Source organism: Gadus macrocephalus, chromosome 17, assembly GCF_031168955.1.
Source record: "Gadus macrocephalus chromosome 17, ASM3116895v1".
NCBI lineage: Eukaryota > Metazoa > Chordata > Actinopteri > Gadiformes > Gadidae > Gadus > Gadus macrocephalus.
The window spans coordinates 5,526,430-5,551,429 of NC_082398.1; the positions used below are offsets into that span (position 1 = coordinate 5,526,430).

General features: G+C 45.0%; 2 protein-coding genes and 1 long non-coding RNA gene across 5 annotated transcripts in view; all 3 read left to right on the forward strand.

Moving 5' to 3' along the window:
- mogat3a (monoacylglycerol O-acyltransferase 3a) overlaps positions 1–7,369 on the forward strand; it is a 7,769-nt gene extending 400 nt beyond the window's left edge. The window contains exons 2-10 of the mRNA XM_060077193.1: positions 973–1,151; positions 1,414–1,474; positions 1,711–1,854; positions 2,353–2,483; positions 5,046–5,089; positions 5,297–5,387; positions 5,648–5,756; positions 5,993–6,155; positions 6,956–7,369. Coding sequence (XP_059933176.1) covers positions 973–1,151; positions 1,414–1,474; positions 1,711–1,854; positions 2,353–2,483; positions 5,046–5,089; positions 5,297–5,387; positions 5,648–5,756; positions 5,993–6,147 — 914 coding nt within the window. The 3' untranslated portion in view covers positions 6,148–6,155; positions 6,956–7,369. The remainder of the gene's footprint in view (positions 1–972; positions 1,152–1,413; positions 1,475–1,710; positions 1,855–2,352; positions 2,484–5,045; positions 5,090–5,296; positions 5,388–5,647; positions 5,757–5,992; positions 6,156–6,955) is intronic.
- On the forward strand, positions 2,490–3,072 carry LOC132475866 (uncharacterized). The gene is made up of 2 exons (XR_009530007.1): positions 2,490–2,643; positions 2,838–3,072. It is a non-coding gene; the product is annotated as an uncharacterized LOC132475866 (long non-coding RNA).
- Positions 7,370–7,438: 69 nt separating the features above from the next.
- The window catches only part of atp1b2a (ATPase Na+/K+ transporting subunit beta 2a), a 19,639-nt gene continuing 2,077 nt past the window's right edge, over positions 7,439–25,000 (forward strand). Inside the window, exons 1-7 of one of the 3 annotated variants that reach the window (XR_009529995.1) lie at positions 7,439–7,540; positions 7,593–8,745; positions 9,012–10,339; positions 10,864–10,967; positions 13,053–13,104; positions 15,713–17,497; positions 21,307–21,502. Coding sequence is in view for 1 of the 3 variants with exons in the window: in XM_060077184.1 (XP_059933167.1) it covers positions 17,398–17,497; positions 21,607–21,735; positions 21,987–22,091; positions 23,246–23,325; positions 24,366–24,491; positions 24,628–24,687 (600 nt within the window). In the remaining 2 variants the exon portion in view is untranslated. The other 2 variants (XM_060077184.1, XR_009529994.1) reach the window with 2 other exon arrangements.

Here is a 25,000-nt window from a genome sequence, read left to right on the forward strand (position 1 = left end):
GTCTGTCACTACTGCCTGTCGGTCTGTCTTGCCTATCCGTTTCTCTGTCTGCGCGCCTGTCTGTCTCTCTGTCATCTAGATGCGTGTCTGTATCTCTGTCAGCGTGTCTGTCTCTTTATCTTTCTGTCTGGCTCTCTGTCCCGCAGTCTGTATGTATTTCTGCGTGTCTGCACGTCTGTCTGTCTCTGCAGATGAGGAACCGGACAATATGTGATCACTTAAAGGCACCCAGTGCAACTTTCAAGGCTTAAAAATAAACATTCAATTTCTAGTCTTTTTTACACGTAGTAAGTTTCAATAACTCCATACCATTACATACCGACATTCAAGCAGCAAAGATGAGACGTCGTTGTGTGGTGAGAACTGATAGAAAATCGATAACAACAATGCCGCCATTTTCTTTATTTTTTGTAACCTACAATAAATAAAGCAGGCTTCCAGTCATGTCCATGCTTCCAGTCAATGGAAAAATGGCTTCTCCCCACCGGCGATTGTTGTTGTTTACGATTTTCTATCAGTTCTCACCACACAACGACGTCTCATCTTTGCTCCTTGAATGTCGATATGTAATGGTATGGAGTTATTGAAACTTACTACGTGTAAAAAAGACTAGAAATTGAATGTTTATTTTTCATTGAATGTTTACATAAAGTTGCACTGGGTGCCTTTAAGGGACTATTTCCCAATTTCTGCACACGCACGCACACACGCACTATTCACTCTGTGTGTGTGTGTGTGTGTGTGTGTGTGTGTGTGTGTGTGTGTGTGTGTGTGTGTGTGTGTGTGTGTGTGTGTGTGTGTGTGTGTGTGTGTGTGTGTGTGTCTGAGTCTGATTCACCAGTTGATTACCAGATTAACTACTGAGTTATAAACCAGATTGACTCTTGAGTGATTCACCACATGAACTACTGATGTATAAACCAGAGTAACTACGGAGTTATATCATGAACTTTCCCTCTCTCTCTCTCTCAGCCCAGTTCTGTCTCGCAGGCTTTATTATCTTGGCCCTCTCTGATTGGTGGGTTCTGGCCGTACTGTATGCTGGTTGGCTGTGGCTGGACTTCGACACGCCTGTCTCTGGAGGTCGAAGGTCACAGTGGACCAGAAATTGGCGAATATGGCATCACTTCAGGGACTATTTCCCCCTCTCTGTAACTACAAACGCACACTTTTCACTCTGTGTGTGTTTGCGTTTGTTTGGGTTCATATTTCACCAGTTTGTTTAAGAGCAACTTGTTTGTTCAGTCTTGTTTGTCTTTCTGTTTGTCTGGTCTGTCTTGTTTGTCTTTCTTTTTGTCTGGTCTGTCTCTTTTTGTCTGCCTGTCTATAAGTTTGTCTCGTCAACTGTCTGACTTTCTGTGTAACTCTTTTTTCTGCCTTTGTGTCTGTCTGTCTCCACCTGTCCGCCTCTAGTTGGTGAAAACGACAGACTTGGATCCGAGACACAACTACATATTTGGCTTCCATCCCCATGGTGACTATACCCATAATACTTCTACAATGTTAGTTAGCATTTCTAGTATAGTAGTACAGTACTAGTATAGTCATGTGTATTGTTCTCTGTCTAGGGCTGGGAGTAGTACTAGAATAGTATTAAAGTAGTATATTACCAGTATAGTCATGTGTATTGTCCTCTGTCTAGGGCTGGGAGTAGTATAGTATTAAAGTAGTATATTACCAGTATAGTCATGTGTATTGTTCTCTGCGTAGGGGTGCTGGTCGCGGGCGCGTTCGGTAACTTCTGCACCGAGGCGACGGGGTTCTCCGCTCTGTTCCCCGGGCTGAAGCCTCACCTCCTCATGCTGCCCTTCTGGTTCAGAGTGCCTCTCTTCAGGGACTACATCATGACTGGAGGTCAGTCTGCCGTCTACCCGTCTGTCTCTTTAGGCCTACTGTCTAGCTGTTAGTCCAGTCTGTCCTACCTGTCTGTGTCTCTAGATCAAGGGTCTATCGGTCTCTCACTCTCTAGGTCCAGTGTCTACCTGTCTGTCTCTCTAGGCCTAGTGTCTAGCTGTTAGTCCAGTCTGTCCTACCTGTCTGTGTCTCTAGATCAAGGGTCTATCTGTCTCTCACGCTCTAGGTCTAGTATCTACCTGTCTGTCTCTTGAGGCCTACTGTCTAGCTGTTAGTCCAGTCTGTCATACCTGTCTGTGTCTCTAGATCAAGGGTCTATCGGTCTCTCACTCTCTAGGTCTAGTGTCTACCTGTCTGTCTCTCTAGGCCTAGTGTCTAGCTGTAAGGAGTCTATTGGTTTAGCTGCAAGTAAAGTCTGTCCTGTTTGTCTGTCTTTCTCGGTTTAGTGTGTACCTATCTTTGTCTCTCGGTGTGGTGACTACCTGTCTGTCTCTCTAGGCTTAGTGTCCAGCTGTAAGAACAGTCTGTCCTACCTGCTGTCTCGTCCGGAGGGAGGTCATGTTGCTGTCCTGGCAATAGGGGGAGCTCCCGAAGCCCTGGACGCTCGACCTGGAGCCCTCAAGTTACAGGTCCGTAACTAACCAATTAACTCGCGGTACAGGGTTGTAACTAACCAATTAACTCACGGTACAGGGCTGTAACTAACCAATTAACTCACATTACAGGTCTGTAACTAACCAATTAACTCACGGTACAGGGCTGTAACTAACCAATTAACTCACGTTACAGGTCCGTAACTAACCAATTAACTCACGATACAGGGCTGTAACTAACCAATTAACTCACGATACAGGGCTGTAACTAACCAATTAACTCACGGTACAGGGCTGTAACTAACCAATTAACTCACGGTACAGGGCTGTAACTAACCAATTAACTCACGTTACAGGGCTGTAACTAACCAATTAACTCTCAACTTACAGGTCTCAAAACGAACCAATTAACTCACGTAATAGTTCTCTATTCCAAACGGATCAATTAACTCATATTAACTTAACGAAACAATTAACTCACTTAAACAAACAATCATCTCTCACCTTACAGAACTCTAAAGAGACCAATTAACGCACCTTACAAGTCTCTAAACAAACCAATATACCCTCACCTTACAGGTTTCTAATCAGACCAATTCAATCACTGTACAGGTCTCAAAATAAACAGATTAACTCACTTTACAGGGTTTTAAGCTCACCATTTAACTCTCAAATGACCATCACCTAGAGTTTTGTTTCCATCCAGATCCTTATGAGGGGCGATGAAGGCTAAGGTTGATAAACAGCTAGCCTCAACCATGATGTGATGCTGAAACAGTTCGTAGGCCTGGAGCTGGGGACATCGCTTGGTGCTGAAAATGTTATAATTTATTAAAAAATTATAATAATTATAACAAAAGTAATGATAATAATAGTAATACAATTGTCCTCATGAAATAAGACAGCAATTCAATGATATTTTATTTCACCAAACACACTACAACATAAGATTTGACTAATTAACAAGTAGGCCTGATTCTTAGATGGCCTATGTAACTTAGAACAATGATTCATCAAAAAGTATTGGATGAGCACTCCGTCTGAGTAAGGGAGATTGGTATGGATAAACTTGTAATCATACGTGGGTTGACCGATAGTACTGTTTGTTTAAGGGGGTGTGAACTCGACCGAACTCTGGGGCGGACTAAACAAACAGACTCTGGTCCGCCTGAAGACAGGGTTTGCGGTCCGCAAGTGCATCCATGTCCGCAAAAAGAAAGCTTATGAGATCCCCTCTGATTTACTGTCCAATAGGCAGGCCGTCTATTGATCAGTGTGTACATTGCTAGCCTCGTTGGACAAAGTCCTTTGTGTATGCAAACCAAACCAAATGAGAAATGCTACAAAGTAGCAACTACGCCACTGAACCAGACCAAATCTACAGATTTCATGGGTGAAAACTACCTTTATTTGAGGTTATGCTTCCACATCTACATCTACATCTACATCTTCTGAGCCGCCTTCCACTCCTTTAGAAAGAATGTTGCCCCAGGCCAAACTTACTTGCCTCTATTTGCAATGTGTAGAATTACACACCATTAGTGCCATCTAGCGGTGAGGTTTCAGAAAACAACCAACTCACAACCAACTCGCATGTGTGTATATATATATATATAATATATATATATATATATACATATATATATACATATATAAATCTAATCCAACACATAATACCACTTAAAAAGTGGTATTATGTGTTGGATTATATATATATATATATATATATATATATACATATATACATATATATAAATCTAATCCAACACATAATACCACTTAAAAAGTGGTATTATGTGTTGGATTAGATTTTCAACCGAGTAATCCATGCCTTTTTGTCGCTGTTACTAAAATAAGACTAATTTAGAGAAAACAGGAGCAAAACCCGATGTTTTTGCCAGTGTCTGCCAAGCAGCCAGTGAACATTTCCCACTCTGCACTGTGCGTGGAGCTCCGTCTTGGCAGCGGTTGATGTTGATGGCAGCTTCCAAGAGAGGGCTAAGCTTCTCAGCCACTTAATAGTAAGACACCATAGTATATTCACAGCTCCTTCTTGGCAGTGGTTGTTGTTGATTGCATCATCCGAGAGAGGGTGAATAATCTTGGCCACTATTTGAGTGATGATGACCTACAAGGTCATCAAGGTGTGTGTGTGTGTGTGTGTGTGTGTGTGTGTGTGTGTGTGTATGCGTGTGCGTGTGTGTGTGTGGTGGGGTTTGGCTATCTCCATCAGGGCAGTGGTAGATGTCCACGTCCGAGGGAGGTGTGCTAGACCTAAAGCTTCTCTGACACTTAAAGGTCAGAGAGTTAACAATTAACTCTCACTTTGCAGGTCTTTAAACAAACCAATCAACTCTAATCTTACAGGAGAGCGAGGTGAGACCAAATTATCGTTCATTTTATTATCCTTGATTCACCAATAAACCCCCAACCTTCACCGTGGTGCAAAGTCAGCTTTAAAGTCTCTGTTTGCCAATAGGAACACTGTGTTAGAATACAATGGGGCTGGATGATAGATGGATGAGTGGTTGATGGATGATTGATGAATGCATGACAGAAGGATGATGGGGTTGTTTTTAACAGTGTGTCTTTTTTCAGCTTCTCAAGAGGAAGGGCTTCATCAAGTTGGCGCTCAAACACGGGTGGGTGGAACCTATTGGAGGTACCTGATAGGAGGGATGCAGGGATGGTATATCTTAGAGGTGTCTGAAAGGTGTGTGTGTGTGTGTGTGTGTGTGTGTGTGTGTGTGTGTGTGTGTGTGTGTGTGTGTGTGTGTGTGTGTGTGTGTGTGTGTGTGTGTGTGTGTGTGTGTGTGTGTGTGTGTGTGTGTGTGTGTGTGTGTGTACAGAGCTCATCTGGTTCCTGTGTTTTCCTTCGGGGAGAATGAGCTGTTTGACCAGGTTCCCAACCCCAGTGGCTCTTCTCTGCGTTCACTTCAGGTAATAATTCTTATTGTATGATATTATTTATATATTGTACTAATATGATTATTCATATATTGTTATTATATATTATTGCTTTTTTCTCGGAATCAATGAAATATGTTTTGTATTGATAAAATAGTTTCATATTTTCAGTCATATTTGGTCAAATTATCGATTTCTTTAGTCAGTGGCCATTTAATATGTGGGATAATATATCGAGTATATCAGTGTATTTGTATTAAATGTTATACTATATTATGTTTGTTTGTACCCAGGAGCGGCTGCAGTGCATTATGGGAGTTTCTCTACCTCTGTTCCATGCCAGAGGAGTGTTTCAATACAGCTTTGGCCTCATGCCCTACAGGAAATCCATTCACACCATAGGTACAACTATATCACATCACATCTAAACAATTATAGCTAAGTGTTAGCTTGTCCTTGATTCTCTCTCTCTCTCTCTCTCTCTCTCTCTCTCTCTCTCTCTCTCTCTCTCTCTCTCTCTCTCTCTCTCTCTCTCTCTCTCTCTCTCTCTCTCTCTCTCTCTCTCTCTCTCTCTCTCTCTCTCTCTCTCTCTCTCTCTCTCTCCCCCCCTCTCTCTCTCCGTCCGTCCCTCTCCATAGTTGGTGAGCCTATCTCAGTGGTCCAGGCTCCGTCCCCCAGTAGTGAAGACATAGATGTTCTTCATGGTAAATACATGGAGGCGCTCTCTGAGCTGTTTGAGAAGAACAAACATCTGTACGGCGTCCCAGATGACCGCCACATCTCCTTCATATAGCGCACCGCCATCACCGCCCAATAACACGCCCACATCACGCCATCACCGCCCCATAACACGCCCCCATCATGACATCACCGCCCCATAACACGCCCACATCATGACATCACCGCCCCATAACACGCCCCCATCACGCCATCACCGCCCCATAACACGCCCCCATCATGACATCACCGCCCCATAACACGCCCCCATCACGCCATCACCGCCCCATAACACGCCCCCATCATGACATCACCGCCCCATAACACGCCCCCATCATGACATCACCGCCCCATAACACGCCCCCATCATGACATCACCGCCCCATAACACGCCCCCATCATGACATCACCGCCCCATAACACGCCCCCATCATGACATCACCGCCCCATAACACGCCCCCATCATGACATCACCGCCCCATAACACGCCCCCATCATGACATCACCGCCCCATAACACGCCCCCATCATGACATCACCGCCCCATAACACGCCCCCATCACGCCATCACCGCCCCATAACACGCCCCCATCATGACATCACCGCCCCATAACACGCCCCCATCATGACATCACCGCCCCATAACACGCCCCCATCATGACATCACCGCCCCATAACACGCCCCCATCATGACATCACCGCCCCATAACACGCCCCCATCATGACATCACCGCCCCATAACACGCCCCCATCACGCCATCACCGCCCCATAACACGCCCCCATCATGACATCACCGCCCCATAACACGCCCCCATCATGACATCACCGCCCCATAACACGCCCCCATCATGACATCACCGCCCCATAACACGCCCCCATCATGACATCACCGCCCCATAACACGCCCCCATCACGACATCACCGCCCCATAACACGCCTACATCATGACATCACCGCCCCATAACACGCCCCCATCATGACATCACCGCCCCATAACACGCCTACATCATGACATCACCGCCCCATAACACGCCCCCATCATGACATCACCGCCCCATAACACGCCCCCATCATGACATCACCGCCCCATAACACACAAAAATCATGACAACCACAGGATGTCCCAGTGAGCGAAAAAGCCATGCTAGCACACATAGCCACGTAACCAGGCTAGACATGCTAGTAGAAACATAAAAAATATGTACTGTATGATTGATCTGTGATTTATTGTGAAGACTCTATGTTTAATATTTCATGTTGGAATAAGCAAATATAAATAATAAAACAATTTTATTACATTTTGATCTTTAAAGCAGCAATTTATGTCAGAAAACCAGCAGAATAATGAAAGGTTTATAGAGGGGAGAGAGAATGATGGAGGGATGAAAGAGGGTCAGAATGATGGAGGGATGATAGAGAAGATGTCAGGTAAACTTGTGGTCGCATGTAGTTCCTCTAAAGGCCTTTAGGTGGTTCACTCTAGACTCGAGACTAGAATGTAGTTCCTCTAAAGGCCTTTAGGTGGTTCACTCTAGACTCGAGACTAGAATGTAGTTCCTCTGATGCCTTTATTACAACTGATAGTCTATGCAGTCTCCATTTTATATGGGTCCATATTCAAAATTCTATACTCGATATTGTTTATACTCTACACAGTCTATACTCAACAATCTCTGCTCAACAGTCTATACAGTCTATACTAAACAGTCTATACAGTATATACTGAACTATCTCTACTCAACAGTCTATTCGGTCTACTCAACAGTCTATACAATCTCTACTCAACAGTCAATACAGTATATACTCAACTATCTACTCAACAGTCTATTCAGTCTATACTCAACAGTCTATACAGTATATACTCAACAGCCTATACCCAACAGTCTATACTCAAGTCTATACTTTATAAATCTGTACTCAACAGTCCATGCTGGATATGGTTTATATTCTCAACAGTCTATACTTGTGTCTATACACAGTCTATACTAGTGGTACACGAAAAATATATTGACAATAAAATATAAAGAAACATTTATAATGGAAAATAAATACACTGTTCTTATTCTAAAGTAAAGATAGTATTATGCCTTGTATTTCAGACATAGTGCCAACCTTTGTGTGTTCCATAATATGTTTTCAAGTGTTATGTTTCAGATTACTGTTAATCTAGCTAGTTAATTTGTGTGTTTTTTTTGTCAAAACACTTGGAGCATAATCTTTAATCTTTTCCACCGTTTCCCACTGATCATTGCCTTGCATTCTTGCAGTTATAATTGTGAAAAAAGGGGGCTAACCCTAACCAAACCCTTTTCACTTTTTTCTTCAACCACTACATTTTAATTTATATGTTTTTTACTGTTTCGTATGAGGTGGTCCACGAAAGGTCTTGATGACAATTGAGTAGTAAACCTAAAGTTTGAGACGGTTGGGAATCACTGGCCATGACTCACAGTCTATTCAGTCTGTACTCAATGGTCTATCATCTATGCATACACTCAACAGTCTAAGCAGTCTATGGTTTTTACACTCCTTACTCAACAGTCTATACTTTATACTCTACACTCAACTGTCCAAACAGTCTATACTTTATAACGTCTATACTCAACAGTCTAAGCAGTCTGGGTTTTTTACACTCCTTACTCAACAGTCTATACTTTATAGTCTACACTCAACTGTCCAAACAGTCTATACTTTATAACGTCTATACTCAACAGTCTAAGCAGTCTAATATTATTATTCATGTTTAACCTCTGTTTTCCTTTTATTCCTAGTCTGTTTTACATAGTTTTGAATGATGACTATATGCTCTGTAAGGTGACCTTGGGTGTCTTGAAAGGCGCCTCTAAATTAAATGTATTATTATTATTATTATTAAGCAGTCTGGGTTTTTTACACTCCTTACTCAACAGTCTATACTTTATAGTCTGTACTCAAAAGAAGCAAAGGGGACGATCAAGACTGCTGATTATGAAGCTGGGGATATGGCCGTCTCCCTCTCTCTCCAGCCACGCTGTGCGGAGCGTTCCCTGCAGCCAGCTGACGTCACAGTAGGAATGTCCGTCGGCGTGGATCAGCCCGGGCGCCGCCAGGAGCGGAACGGCACGGAATGTTTTACTTAGGCTATAAAGTCCTTAATTATCATTGTTTGGTTCTATGCCGTTGAGAACAGGACGGAGGAGAACACATCGAGAGAGGGGAAGAGGGACCGAGACGGGAGAGAAAAGTGGAAAGTTTCATCTGGTCACCCTGAGTTGCACTTTTGCACAAAGGAGGTATTGTCTGGACGGGACGTCAATCTTGGGACCTGAGAAGGCTGTTGACGAGAGAGAGAGAGGGGGGAGAGAGAGAGAGAGAGAGAGAGAGAGAGAGAGAGAGCTAGAGAGAGACATAGACAGCTAGTTAGTGTGGCTCAGTATGTGTTGGTGTGTTTGAGTGTGTGTGCAAGAGTGTGTGAGAGAGAGAAAGAGAGAGAGACACACAGACCGCTAGCAAGTGTCTGTCAGTATCTGTTAGTGTGCTTGTGTTTGTGAGGGAAAGAAGAAGAGACAAAGATAGAGAAAGTGTGTGCGAGTAAAGGACAGAGACAGCGTGTGTGTGTGTGTGTGTGTGTGTGTGTGAGAGATTGTGTGTGTTTGTGTTTGTGTGTGTGCAGATGTGTTTGTGTGAGAGTGTGTGATACACTGCTTGTGTGTGTGTGTGTCTGTGTGTGTTTGTCAGAGAGAGAAACCGAGGTTGTGTTTGCGTGTGTGTCCGACACAAATTGTGTGCGTGTTAGGATGAGCGTCACTAGGAGAAGCTTCGAGGTCATCAGTGTGACATCAGACTATGCTGGGACACTGGCCGGCCAATCTGGTTGCAGCTCTCAGGGAAACTCCTCCCAGCCAAGTAGCTCCTCCCTCCTCCGGAGCGCCTCACGTTTCAGAGTGATCCGATTGGCCACTGGGCGGGCGGAGCCCTATTGCCGCGGGCGATGGACTTGCAGGGACTTCCTGGAGAGTGAAGAGGGGGCGGGGCTTAGGAGGATGATGGAAAGCATGAGACACGCCCACTCACTGGAGTCCCTGGACATCATCCGTCAGCTTCCTCTACGGAAAGGGGAGGGGCTTCATGTTCTCGCCCAGAGACCAATCAAAACGGATATGAGACCATTCAGAGGCCTGCAGCCAATCGGGCTGCCCCTTCTTGACTCTATCCAGCCAATAGAGGACTCCGCTCTGCCACCACGGCTACTCAATATCCCTGTTCTCCAATTGGACACCAATGCTCAGGTACCACACATGCGTACACACAGACACGTATATGTATACACATGCAAACACACAAATGTTTCCATATAATCTTACACCTGTTTTCATATGAAAATGTAAACACGCACACATATACATATGCACACACGCCATACGATTGTGTCACTGTGGTGATTGTCCGGTTGTCATGGTGATGGTGCTGCTGTCACTGTGGTGATGGTCTCATTGTAATGGTCATGCTGTTAAAGTGGTGGCCATGGGGATAATGGTAGTGCCGTCACCATCGAGGTTGTGGTAGTGTGGTTACCAGATGGTCAATATAATAATAATAATAATAATAATAATAATAATTAATATCAGGTGACATAAGGCCTTTTACACTGCATGTTTGTTTTATGTACTGTATGTGATTGTATGTCTATTTGGACGTTGGAGTCGGCCATAAAGTTTGATGATGATGATGATGATGATGATGATGATGATTAACTGTTGGAACTGGATGGAATCAGCAAATGTGTGTCCCTCTCTCTTCCCTCTCTCCACAGTCTGAGCGAGTGTGTCTCCGCCGACCTGAAGATGGTTTGTTCAACCCCAGCCAAACAGTGTCCATACTCGACCACACCATGTTCAGCATTTCAGCGGAAACCAGGTAAAACACCATCATAGATTAAAAACAATAAGAATAAAACTAGAGGTAAGTATTCTTTCATTTAAACATGCTGTCCTAGCTCTCTCTGTTTTATATACAATCTAATTGACAGGTTATGTTGTATAAGTGTGTGGTGGTGTGTATTAGTGTGTGTTGGTTTGTGTTAGTGTTTGTTCTGCGTTCAACTTCTACAAGTAATACAATATGTATTGTAGACTGACAGGCAGCCAGTGTGTGAGGGGTTGTCGTGGGAACAAGGAGGTTTTTGACACGAAAGTCACGTTTTTTTGCGAGTGGGAGCAACTCTCCTATTGGCTGACCCATGCGGCACAGGGACAGTTGGAATGTATTTGGACCAATCACAAAAGAGGAAGTCAGCGTGTGGGAAGGCTCTGTGATCGCTGCATCTGACCTCTCAACCCAGCTAGATGATTATCTGGGATTGCTGCGTCTGGTCTGACTATCTAACCAGAGGACTACATGTGATTGCTGCGACTGGTCTGATTATCTAACAAGGGGACTACATGTGATTGCTGTATCTGGCATGACTTCTAAACTAGGGGATTATCTTTGATTGCTGAATCTGGTCTGGCTGCAAAACTCGTGGATTTACCTGTGGTCACTGCAACTGGTCTGACGACTCAGTTAGTGGATTACCTTTGATCACTGCATCTGGTCTGACGATTAAAGCAGGGGATTGTTTTTGCTCGCTGCATCTGGTCTGACTACTAAACTCGTGGATTACCTGTGATCACTGCAACTGGTTCGGACAGAACTAAAGCAGTGGAATATTTGTGATTGCTAAATCTGGTCCGACTGAACCCAACTGGTGGACTATTTTCTGATCGCTGCACATGGTCGGTTAAAACTAAACAAGTGGACTATTTGTGATCGCTATATACGGTTTAAAAGAACAAAAAAAAGTGGATAAGCTCTCGCAGGACGACTGCCATTGGCCGACCACAGGAGAGACGTTGTGATCGGTATCAGATTGCATCAACTTGATTAGTTGGATGGACAAAGCTGATTGGTCAGATATGTTTGGAAGCGTGAAGGACATCATCTCAGTGCTGGAGCGGGCAAAGGAAGTCCCGCCTTCTCCTTCACGGCCCCGCCCCCCAAACACCCCTCCAATCCCCCGCAGTGTTCTGCGGTGTCTGACCACACCCACCGCCCAGTGCCCGTCAGTGGAGCTGAGGGGTCAGGGAAAGGTCAGAGGGGTCAGGGAGTCCTGGCCCGGCGCCACACCGGCTCCACTCGACAGGAAGTCCCCGCATCAACTTCCTCCCTTGACTAACCTTAACCCTAACCCTACCCACCCTGCCAACCTTAACCCTTCTAACCTTGACCTTAACCCTGCTAACCTTGATCCTACTTACCCTACGAACCTTACTCACCCTACCAACCTTAACCCTACCAACTTAAACCCTACTAACCTTAACCCTACCAACTTAAACCCTACTAACCTTAACCCTACTAAACCTACTAACACTAGGAACCCTCCTAACACGACTAACCTTAACCTTACTAGCCTTGACCTTAACCCTTCTAGCATTGACCTTAAACCTACTCGCCTTTACCCTACTAACACGACTAACCCTAGCCCTAACACGACTAACCCTAATTGCTCTGCTAACCTTAACCCTGCTAACCTTGGACTTAACCCTACTAACCCTACTTACCTTCACCCGACTAGCCCTAACCCTGCAAACAGTACTAACCTTAACCCTACTAACCCTAACCCTACTAACCTTGGACTTAACCCTACCAACCCAATAAACTCTAACCCTACCAACGCTACCCCTCCTGTGATGTCACCGCCCAGTGGGCGGGGCCATGATTCTCCTGTGATGTCACCGCCCAGTGGGCGGAGCTACGCTGTGATGAGGTAACAATTGGCCCTCAGGAGGCTGACATGGACCCCAGATGGCAGAAGACTGACTGTTGGTGCTTCTGTGTGTGTGTGTGTGTGTGTGTGTGTGTGTGTGTGTGTGTGTGTGTGTGTGTGTGTGTGTGTGTGTGTGTGTGTGTGTGTGTGTGTGTGTGTGTGTGTGTGTGTGTGCGCGCGCGTCACGCGTCTTACAGTGATGCTGGTCTGGACCTGAACACCATCGATACCAAGATCCAACAGGCCATGGTAGGACTTCATGTAATTGAACTGTTCTGCTCCGTCTCTCCCTGCCTTCCTCCCTGGTTCTCCCCCTTGTTCTCCCCCCCCCCCTCTCTTTCTCTCTCTCTCTCTCTTTCTCTCTCTCTCTCTCATGCTCTCTCTTTCTCTCACGCCCTCTTTCTCTCAAGCTCTCTCTCTCTCTCTCTCTCATGCTCTCTCTCTCACGCCCTCTTTCTCTCACGCTCTCTCACTCTCTCACCCTCTCTCTCTCTCTCTCTCTCTCTCTCTCTCTCTCTCATGCTCTCTCTCTCTCTCTCACGCCCTCTTTCTCTCTCTCTCTCTCTCTCTCTCTCATGCTCTCTCTCTCTCACGCCCTCTTTCTCTCACGCTCTCTCTTTCTCTCACGCTCTCACTCTATGTTTATATATGTATGAGTGTATAAACTTCATGTAATTGAACTGTTCTGCTCCGTCTCTCCCTGCCTTCCTCCCTGGTTCTCCCCCTTGTTCTCCCCCCCCCCCCCCCCTCTCTTTCTCTCTCTCTCTCTCTTTCTCTCTCTCTCTCTCATGCTCTCTCTTTCTCTCACGCCCTCTTTCTCTCAAGCTCTCTCTCTCTCTCTCTCTCATGCTCTCTCTCTCACGCCCTCTTTCTCTCACGCTCTCTCACTCTCTCACCTCTCTCTCTCTCTCTCTCTCTCTCTCTCTCTCTCTCTCTCTCTCTCTCTCTCTCTCTCATGCTCTCTCTCTCTCTCTCACGCCCTCTTTCTCTCTCTCTCTCTCTCTCTCTCTCTCATGCTCTCTCTCTCACGCCCTCTTTCTCTCACGCTCTCTCACTCTCTCACCCTCTCTCTCTCTCTCTCTCTCTCTCTCTCTCTCTCTCTCTCTCTCTCTCTCTCTCTCTCTCTCTCTCTCTCTCTCATGCTCTCTCTCTCTCTCTCACGCCCTCTTTCTCTCTCTCTCTCTCTCTCTCTCTCTCATGCTCTCTCTCTCTCACGCCCTCTTTCTCTCACGCTCTCTCTTTCTCTCACGCTCTCACTCTATGTTTATATATGTATGAGTGTATAAATAATGTATATATCACAGTCAAAGTCTCAAAGTGTTTTAGCGATGAAATGCACCGTATAACTCAGGGAATTATAGATGACACAATTATTAGATTGTGTCATCTGTACATCGGTTGGAGGCGGTATGCGGATTAACAGTGAGTCCACGGCGACAGGAAGGGGTGGAACAGATGTGTGTTCGGACCAGCTGCTTGAAGCCCCTCCCGATGATGGAGGTCAGTGGCACAGAGCAAGGTCATGCAGGCAGGTGATGGAACAGGGAACTGTGGTTCGGGGACACTTGGGGACCGTTGGAAGCAGAATGGAGGACTGCAGACTGGTTGGGATAAGGATGGGTTGAATAGATTGGTGAATAACTTCACTAGCTGGTCGGCCAACTCTTCTGAGGACCGATCCTGGAATACCCTAGTTTTTACAGTATCATAGTATTAACATTTAGCAGTCGCTTTTATCCAAAGCGACTTACAACAAGTACATTTGTCGCAAGAGAAACAATATACCGACGGTGGTAGCACTATGTGGTGGCCCTGGAGACGTCCGTGAGTTGATCTCCTCCAAAAGGCCTCCCCTGGTCGACCGTAGTCAAGCACAGAGTCCTCGGTCCCCCTGGTCCTCTGCCCGGCTCACAGCGCACACAGAACATCTGAAGGGACGGACAGAAGTGCTCATCGGGGTCCCCATCAACCGCGGCGTCACAGTGTCACGAGTGTCACAACGCATCTCTCACTCTGCCGTTGAACACCCGAGGAACCGTTGTCCTCGATTTGGGTCGGGGAGAGCGGCCCGTCTTTACCACAGGCGGGGTTCATGGCTGCCGAGAACAACAAAGGACGAGGATCGGATCAGCGAACAATAAGCAACAACGGAACAACAGAAGCACAATAGAAGCCGCCTCAGAGTGAGCCTCCTGCACTCCATTATTTACTCTGTGTAGGTCCTGTACCCGCCTGCCGTTAATCCCCTCGGGGGGGGGGGGGGGGGGGGTGGTAAGTGGACTGCTGTGATTAGAGCAGGGCTGGATTCCAGAGGGAGGTGGACGGGGCTGTTCTCTCACAGTTAAGAGCTCCAGGGCTGGGGAGAGCTAGTGTGACGGAAGTGCTGAGCCCCAGAGAAGGGGTTGACCTTCGGGACCGCCCCCCCCTCGCGCCTCGACGTTGGTCTGACTCGGGAGTTGTGTCCGGTCGGGGTCGCGGCCCGGGTCAGGCACCGTAGGCTCCGGTTAGATCTCCCTGGACAGCAGCCAGCAGCTCACGCAGTGAGAAGGGATATTACAAAGTAAAGCAGGAGTCGAATGCAGAGCCATTGTCTGTGCGACCTTCATACGCTGCTTCAAACGGTTGCTACAATTAATCGATATATGTTTATACATTATAATAATTATACATTATATCTAATATATATACATGTGTACTGTCTATACAGTATATGTTACATTCCCAGAGACACCCAGAGTCTGCACTGTTTGAGTTGGCTTTATGTTATCCCCTCTATCCCCAATATTTGACGATCGTAACACTGTACATATATGTATGTATGTAAAATATTCTATGTATTATATGACATATCTTCTAGGACCTGGTGAAGAGTCACCTCCAGCTGGCCATCAGGGAGGAGATGGCCGTCCTTCAACTGCAGATCAGAGATCTTCAGGACAAGAACAATCAACTGCAGAGAGAGAACTACACTCTCAGGTCCCTGCTCAACAAACCCTGATGCAGACAAGCAATCTCGCACACCTACATACAGGCACACGTCGTGCACCCACACACGCACACACGTGCACATGCACACGCGCACACTCACACGCGCGCGCACACACGCACCCACACAAACACGCACACGCGCGCACACACAAACATGCACACGCACGCACGTGCGCGCAAAGGCCCACGCACACACGCGGTGATATCATATGTTTGAATTATGTTTTATGTCTGCTATCACCAACATTTATAGTTCAGAAATTAATACTATTATATATGAAATATAATATGATTGATTTTGTTTGTAGTTATTTTTATAAATTAATTATATAAATTTGGTTTGTATAGTTTGCTTAAAAAAGAATAATATATATTTGATTTCTATTGTTAGTTTAATAAATTAAAATTATACATTTGGGTTGTTAAGTTTAATCATTTATTATAAAAAATGTGTTTGCATAGTAAGTATTAATGTAAAGGCCTTTGTTTAGTTAGTTAAAAAAATAGATAATGTAAATGTGTTTTATAGTTTAATAAATTATAAGATACACATTTTGTTGACAGTCAAACTTTATTCATTCCATCTCAATATAACTCTCTATAATGATATTTATATTGTCTAAAACATGGCTGCCTCCAAGTGGCCAAAAGAGACACTACACCTAACGATCCGTATCAATATATATAGATTGGTATGTGTAGTAAATATTGCATCTAGATATGATCCATGTTAATATTATAAAGATACATCAATGTTAATATTGTATATAGATACCTTCAATATGAATATAAGATATACTTTTATCAATATTAATCACATTCATAAAAGATACTTCAATAATAATAAATAGATACCATTAATCTAAATATTATACCATCAATAACAATTTAATATAGGGATACATCAATATTATTATCATACCATCAATATTAATAGCATGTATAGATACATCAATATCAATACAAAAAGAGATACCATGGATATTTATATATCAATAATATACATAGATCCCATGAAGATTCATGCATAGATGCATCAATATAAATAAAAATATAGTTGCATCAATATTTATATTAAATGGAGACGCATCGATATTATTATTGAGATACAAATAGATGCATCACCAGAGACACCGATATCCACTCAAACACAGACCCCCACACAGGGTATTTGGGATTAAGGTTTGTGGTTAGTGGATGTATTTCATAGTCTGATGGAGGTCACGTGGTGGAGGGTGGGGGTGGGAGGGGGGTGGGGCTGGCTAGTGTGTGTGTGGGGGGTGGGGGTGGGGGGGGGGGGGGGGTGACATACTTACAGCCTCCTCGCAGGCTCTCACTCTCTCTCAGCCTCTCACCCTCTCTCACTCTCACCCTCTTTTCCTCTCTCTTCTCCCTCTCTCTCTTTCTCCATCTATTTTCTTCACTCTTATTTGCCAACATCACTTCCTCCAAATCGTTTTCTCCTGGCCGTTAGTTCTCCAGCTTATTGATATTGAATCACTGGCCACTGGCTGTGAGCTATCGATCTAGTGGATCCTGAAGACCAGCTCTGCCATGTCAGGCAAGGACGAGCAGCAGAAGGACGCTGGCGGATGGGACAACATCTGGAACCCCAGGACCAATGAGTTCCTTGGCAGGACCGCCAAAAGCTGGGGTGAGGTCCAGTTACCTACCTTATGTGTCCGATTCTGCATCGCCTTCATTACCTGTATCTCCATCTGTTTACCTTATTTATCTGTGTTAACATATATTGACCTTATCTCCATCTATTGACCTTATGTATCTCTATCTCCATCTATTGACCTTATGTATCTCTATCTCCATCTATTGACCTTATGTATCTCTATCAACATCTATTGACCTTATGTATCTCCATCTATTGACCTTATGTATCTCTATCTCCATCTATTGACCTTATGTATCTCTATCAACATCTATTGACCTTATGTTTCTCCATCTATTGACCTTATGTTTCTCTATCTCCATCTATTGACCTTATGTTTCCATCTATTGACCTTATGTATCTCCATCTCCATCTATTGACCTTTTGTGTCTATATCTCCATCTATTGACCTTATGTATCTGTATTTACATCAATTATCTGTATATATATACCTTATGTATCTGTATCTCCCTTTATTGACCTTATGTATCTGTATCTATTGACCTTATTTATCTGAATCTCCCTTTATTGACCTTATGTATCTGTATCTATTGACCTTATGCATCTGTATCTCCCTCTATGGACCTTATGCCTCTATATCTACATCAATTGACATTATGTCTCTATGTCTACATCTACCGACCTTATTTATGTTCATTTACATCTATTTACTTACGTACCAACACACAACCAGTGTGTAGCAACCAGCTTGGTGAGGCCGGGCAGCCAGGGGACGAGTAGGTGGCCATGTCGGTACAGGAGCCATGACGGGTATTTTGCGAGGACACCGGTCCTCGCAACCCTCCTCTTACAAGCAGTTCCATGGGATCGTTAGTGACCACAGCATCATCTCAGTTTGACATCTTAAAAGATGACACAATCTACAATTACAGTTTATGGAAGAATACAGCACTGGACTACCATTATGGACCAGTGGAATACCAGTATGTTCCACTAGGCTCCTATTATGGACCACTAGGCTACCAGTTTGGACCACTGGGCTACCAGTATAGACCACTCGGCTCCCATTATGGATGCCTAGATTACCAGCATGGACCACTGGGCTACCATTATGGTCCACTAGGCTACCAGTATAGATGCCTGTGATACCAGTATGGACCACAAGTAGCCTGGGGGACCATTTAACCTTGCAAGGCCGCTGGTGTCGTGAGGTCCCAACCTGGCCAGGCTACAAGTGATGCGTCCGAACCACCAGTGGTTCGGACCAATCAGTGTCCTACGAGGAACCGCGTGATCCACGTGCTACGTGACGGACAGATGGTTCAGCCAACCACCTGCCAAAGTATTTCTCGAACGTGCCGGGCCCCATCCAAACAGACTCAGAGGACGCCTGCCCAGATGGTTCTGTGAGGCCAACCATCTGCTACGTCAGGTTGTAAGCGTCTGGCCACGGGTCGTACCAATCACCACTTTGTATCTAACATGGGGGGCGGTTGATGCGATGACTGTCCACCCCCGCGCCCTTTGACAGCACCGTTGAGGCACTATTTTTTTTTAGAAACAACCAAAATAGCTGCAGCGGACGTTTCCCGCGTTTCCTTGCGCTGATTGGTTGAAGGTCTTGAGGCTTGTTGGTATGCGTGCGATGATAATGTCCCTTAGAAATAGAAAATTTAACTGAGAGATTCAAGACCAAACAACTTTGCGAAATCGGTCCGGCCATGTCCGGCTACTTGTTCATAAGGCTGTAAAAAAAATGTGTTTCTGAATCAAGTGTTCTGTCTCTGTTGACTGTGTTTTGACTGTTTCAACAGGATGTGTTCTGACTGTCTGGCTGGCTGAATGGGACTTTGTGTCCTCAGTGATTTGAGTGAGGGTCTCTGTTTGTCCATCACGGTGAATGGGCTGTGTGTCTGGCTCTTCATCGTCATACAATCTTCGCTGCGCAGCGCGCGCTGAAGGACTGCGTGTGAATCAGGCTTACATAAGCTACACGGAGACGTCATATTACCCACAATTCCTCTGTTGCTGTGGCCTGGATTTTGGACTAGCACTTAAGGATAGACACACACAGGCACGCAAGCACATACGCACACACACACACACACATATGCACACATACATACACGCAAGCACAAGCACAAACAGACACACACACATACACACACATTACTACCTATTTTTTCATTTGGGTTATGTGTGTGAGAGTGTGTGTGCGTGCTTGTGTTAATCTGGATTAGGGAAGAGTTCGATTGGACTATAATCTGTCTACATCTGGTACTCCCTCTCTCTTTCTCTCCATCTTTCTGGATCTCTCACTCTACGCTCTCTCTCTCTCTCTCTCTCTCGCCCTCTCTTTCTCTCCCTATCTCTCTTACTCTTTCTCTCCTATCCTTTTCTATCTCACTGTGTCTCTCTCTCTAACTCTTTCTCCATGTCTCTCTCTCTATTCTCTCTCTCTCGTATTATTTCTCTCTCTCTCTCTCTCTCTCTCTCTCTCTCTCTCTCTCTCTCTCTCTCGCCCATATTGACAAAAGCGGGATTGCCCACTTGAAAATACAAGCTTGAGTGTAATTGTGTGTGTATAAGTTGCAGACTTCCCCCTCCCCCTCCCAGACAGAATGTAGGTTAAAAGTGGGCGGTCCACTCAGAGAGAGAGAGAGAGAGAGAGAGAGAGAGAGAGAGAGAAAATAGTTGAATGCACTCTCAATGCATTCACATTCAATGTTCAAAACAATAACCCTAACCTTTAACCCCAAATGCTAACTGTGAACCATAAATTAACGCTAACCTAATACTTCGCCACAATCACATCTAATTTCTCAGGTACCGTTCTGAGTAAAAGCACGTTTGTCTAAAAGAAGAATCACATGAAAGCCCCTCCATAATAATATTCACAACCAACCTACACATTGATGTCAATTAAGGTTAAAATTCCCACCTCATTGGACCTGTCACAGTATTAGAGCCAACACTGGTTCTGACCAGCTCTGACTAGTTTCTGCTCATACATCAAAAACAACACCAGAGGATGGTAAATGGACTGCATTTATGTAGCCCTTTTATCCAAAGAACTTCACAATATTGCCTGACTTTCACCCATTCATGCACACATTCTCACACCGACAGCGGAGTCCACCATGCCAGGCAACAGCCAGCTCGTCGGAGGCAGTTAGGGTGAGGTGCCTTGCTCAGGGACACCTCGACCCTCAGCTAGGAGGAGCCGGGGATCGAACTAGCAACCTTGTGGCTACCAGCCAACCCCGCTCTACCTGCTGAGCTACTGCCGCTCTGAGGAGGTTGAAAACTCAGAGATAAATCAGACCCTAAAGGCGCGACATCTATACCATGCAATCCGCACCGATCTATACGTTAGGATTCCCTTCGTTCCAGAGTTGCTTCTTGAACCAATTCCGGAGTGCATAACGTAATAAATAGTTTTCCTACATTCATCCTCTGAGTCTTACCTTCATCCAAGTAGAACACCACCACTTCAACGAGATGAAACATACTCAAATAAGTGCATTTTTTCCACGACACCTGGTGTTCTATCAGTATCTGTGTGTGGGTGTGGGTCTATATAGGTCTGGTGTTATCTCTCTACCTGTGTGTCTCTATAGGGCTGGTGCTGTCCTTCTACCTGTTCTATCTCTATCTGTGTGTCTTTATAGAGCTGGTGCTGTCCTTCTACCTGTTCTATCTCTATCTGTGTGTCTCTATAGGTCTACTGCTGTCCTTCTACCTGGTGTTTTACCTATATCTTTATCTCTGTGTCTATCGGCTGATTCTGTCCTTCTACCTGGTGTTTTACCTCTATCTTTATCTGTGTGTCTCTATAGGGCTGATTCTGTCCTTCTACCTGGTGTTTTACCTATATCTTTATCTGTGTGTCTCTATAGGGCTGATTCTGTCCTTCTACCTGGTGTTTTACCTATATCTTTATCTGTGTGTCTCTATAGGGCTGATTCTGTCCTTCTACCTGGTGTTTTACCTATATCTTTATCTGTGTGTCTCTATAGGGCTGATTCTGTCCTTCTACCTGGTGTTTTATCTCTATCTCTATCTGTGTGTCTCTATAGGGCTGATTCTGTCCTTCTACCTGGTGTTTTACCTATATCTTTATCTGTGTGTCTCTATAGGGCTGATTCTGTCCTTCTACCTGGTGTTTTACCTCTTCCTGGCTGGGATGTTTGTGTTCACCATGTACGTCATGCTGCTGACGCTCGACGACTTCACGCCCACAAACCAGGACCGCCTCGTGACCCCAGGTACACAAACAAACACACACACACACACACACACACACACACACACACACACACACACACACACACACACACACACACACACACACACACACACACACACACACACACACACACACACACACACAGACAAACATCAACGCACAAACACACATACAAATACCCACACACCCACACATTCTCACACCGACGGGTTGATGATTGGTTGATGACTGGTTGATGACTGGTTGCTGATTGGTGGTTTGGGTCGACAGGGTTAATGATTCGTCCTCGAGGAGAGCTGCTTGAACTCCGCTTCTCTCCTGAGAACACAGAGACGTGGGACGCACACGCCCAGAGCCTCGACACCTTCCTGGAACGTAAGAAACACACACACACACACACACACACACACACACACACACACACACACACACACACACACACACACACACACACACACACACACACACACACACACACACACACACACACACACACACACACACACACACACACACACACACACACACATATATATATATATATATATATATACCGTCACAGAGCCTAGTTCTGCTAAAGAAGTGCTCATGGGAAGATACAACGCCACTAGGCCGCATATACGAGCCGATCACACCATCTGTCACACCAACAGGCTGGTGGCATGGAGGACATGGAGTGAACCATAACTCCAGTGCCAATTGACAGCAGGGCTGGCAGGTTAAAGCAAACTTGGCATGCATGGGGAACCAGGGGAGGGAGGAGAGAACAGGAGTAATTTGACGAGTTTTTTTTCTGTTTCAGGTTAGGAATCGAGCTGAGGGGTTCTGGCTGACATTCAGTAAACCAGAGAACAGCACATAACAATATCTAGTGTAGACGATATATAAACGAGTGGATGAGTGTCGGCTAAAATTGGTTGGATTTAAGCAACGTTTCTAAGATGGGAAAATGCAGTTCTGGCGATACTGTTGCGCAATAATTTTGGGAGATTGCGTGACATTTACAAATTGTCTCCGTTGTTTCTTCAGGCTGATGATTATCCGCTCTATTTTCCCTGTGTTGAGCTTCAAATAGTTTTGGGACATCCATCCTTTAATTGCAGTCAGTCAAGAAACAACCTTCTGGGGGAGGCCGTTACGATCCAATAGGAACGTTGTTTTGAGTTTTGCCCCCATAACAGTGAAAGCTAATTCCTTAGCCGCAAATAATATCACCTTGACCGGAGCATGGAGATTGCAAAGGTCAGTGGACCAAGGACCCACCCTTGATGGAGAACAAGGCTTAGGTTGCAGTCTTTTGATTTAGATTCTTCACATAGAACAAATGGGTTCAATCTATGAGACGAGATCTAATCAGAGAACAGCCGTCCCTGATGCCCGCATAAGTTTTTGAGACAATCAAGAAGAGATGGCTAGGGTAAATAGTGTTTAAGTCGTCAGTGAGGTCAGGTGTAATTGTAACCCTCTGGGAGCTTGCATCGCAATTCTCTCTCTCTGTCTGACTGTCTCTCTGATGCTCTCTCTCCCAGCGTACAACGACATCTATCAGGCTCAGACCAACGATGATTGTGTGCCCGACCAGTTCTTCATTCAAGAGGACAGTGCGGAGGTCAGTCTGTCTCACTGTGTCATACCTGTCTCTATCACTAGATCTAACCTGTCTCTCTCTAGATCTAACCTTTGTCTCTCCCAATATCCTCCCTCTCTCTCTTTAGGTCTAATCTGCCCTTCTCTTTAGATCTACCCTGTCTCTCTCTAGGACTAACCTGTCTCTCTCTTTGGGTCTTACCTGTCTCTTTCTTGCTTTAACCTGTCGGTCTCTCTAGGACTAACCAGTCTATCTCTTAAGATCGAACCTGTCTCTTTCGCTAGTATCTAACCGGTCTGACGCTCTAACCCATCTGTCTGTCTGGGTCCAACCTGTCTGTCTCACTAGCCTGTCGGTCTCTCAAGGTCAAACCTCTCTGTTTCTCTAACCTGTCTGTATCTCTAGTTCTTATCTGTCTCTCTCGTGGGTAACCTGTCTAACCTTCCCTCCAATCTCCTCGATGTCTCACTCTCTGTATCTCCAACCAGGCGGTTTGTGTAGCTCTAACCAACCTTTCTCTCCAAGTCGTCTCTTTCTCTGGATCTAACCTGTCTGTCTCTCTAACCTGTCCCTTTTTCTAATTGATTACATTTAGAAGGGACCACGTACAGTTTAAAACAGACATGTCAACATTTGATGCAGCGTACCAATAGCTTTAAGTCTATTTGCATCTCTAGTCCCTCGGCAGGTCTAAACAGACAAAGGGAGAAAGGTCAATAAAAAACAAGACCGAACACAGAGACGAACAAAATATAACACAGACGGCACGCAATACCCAGCTACACACAACAGCCACGCATATATCCGACCACTAATCATGGCTCCACCGATAAGCGGTCAGATATTGTGTGTTTGGATTTTACAGAAAAGCGGATGACCCAAATGCAGTACAGCAAAATGGTATGGTACAGTCACTATGGAGAATGTTCTGGAGGATTTAGTAGAATTTACTGAGCGCGTAAACACAAATCCACAAAGGAGGGGCCAAACCGTTAAGAAATGATGTAAACATGGTCTCCAGGGCTAACCTGTCTGTCTCTCTAATCCGTCTGTCTTTCTAGGTCAGGAACCATCCGAAGCGCTCCTGTCAGTTTAATCGCACTGTGCTGGAGGAATGTTCCGGGCTCCAAGATCGTTCCTATGGTTACCAGAGTGGTCAGCCCTGTGTCCTCATCAAACTCAACCGGGTAAAACCCTCTAACCCTTAGCCTCAAACTCTCTCTAACCCTAACCCTCTTACCATAATATTTTTTGTGAGGATTTGTTAACCAAATTTGTTGTTGTGTTTCCGTCCGTCTGACTGTCTGTCCATCGGTTGCCTAGGTGATTGGAATGTTACCAGGGAAGGAGGGCCTGTCACCCTACGTTACCTGTGCTTCAAAGGTTGACCAATCTATATATTCTAATCCATTCATGTGTTCATATCATTAAACCCCTTCATTTGTGACTATCTTCAAACCTCTTCACGTGTTTGTTTCATCTAACCCCTTCATGTGTTCATATCATCTAACCCATACAGTACATGTGTTTATATCTTCTAATTCCTTTAATGTGTTCTTATCATCTAACCCCTAGATATCTCATACCACCTAACCCCTTCATATCTTTATACCTTCCAACCCCTCTATGTGTTCATATCTTCTAAACAGTTTGTGTCTTCATATCACCTAACGGCTAACCCCTTCATGTGTTCCTA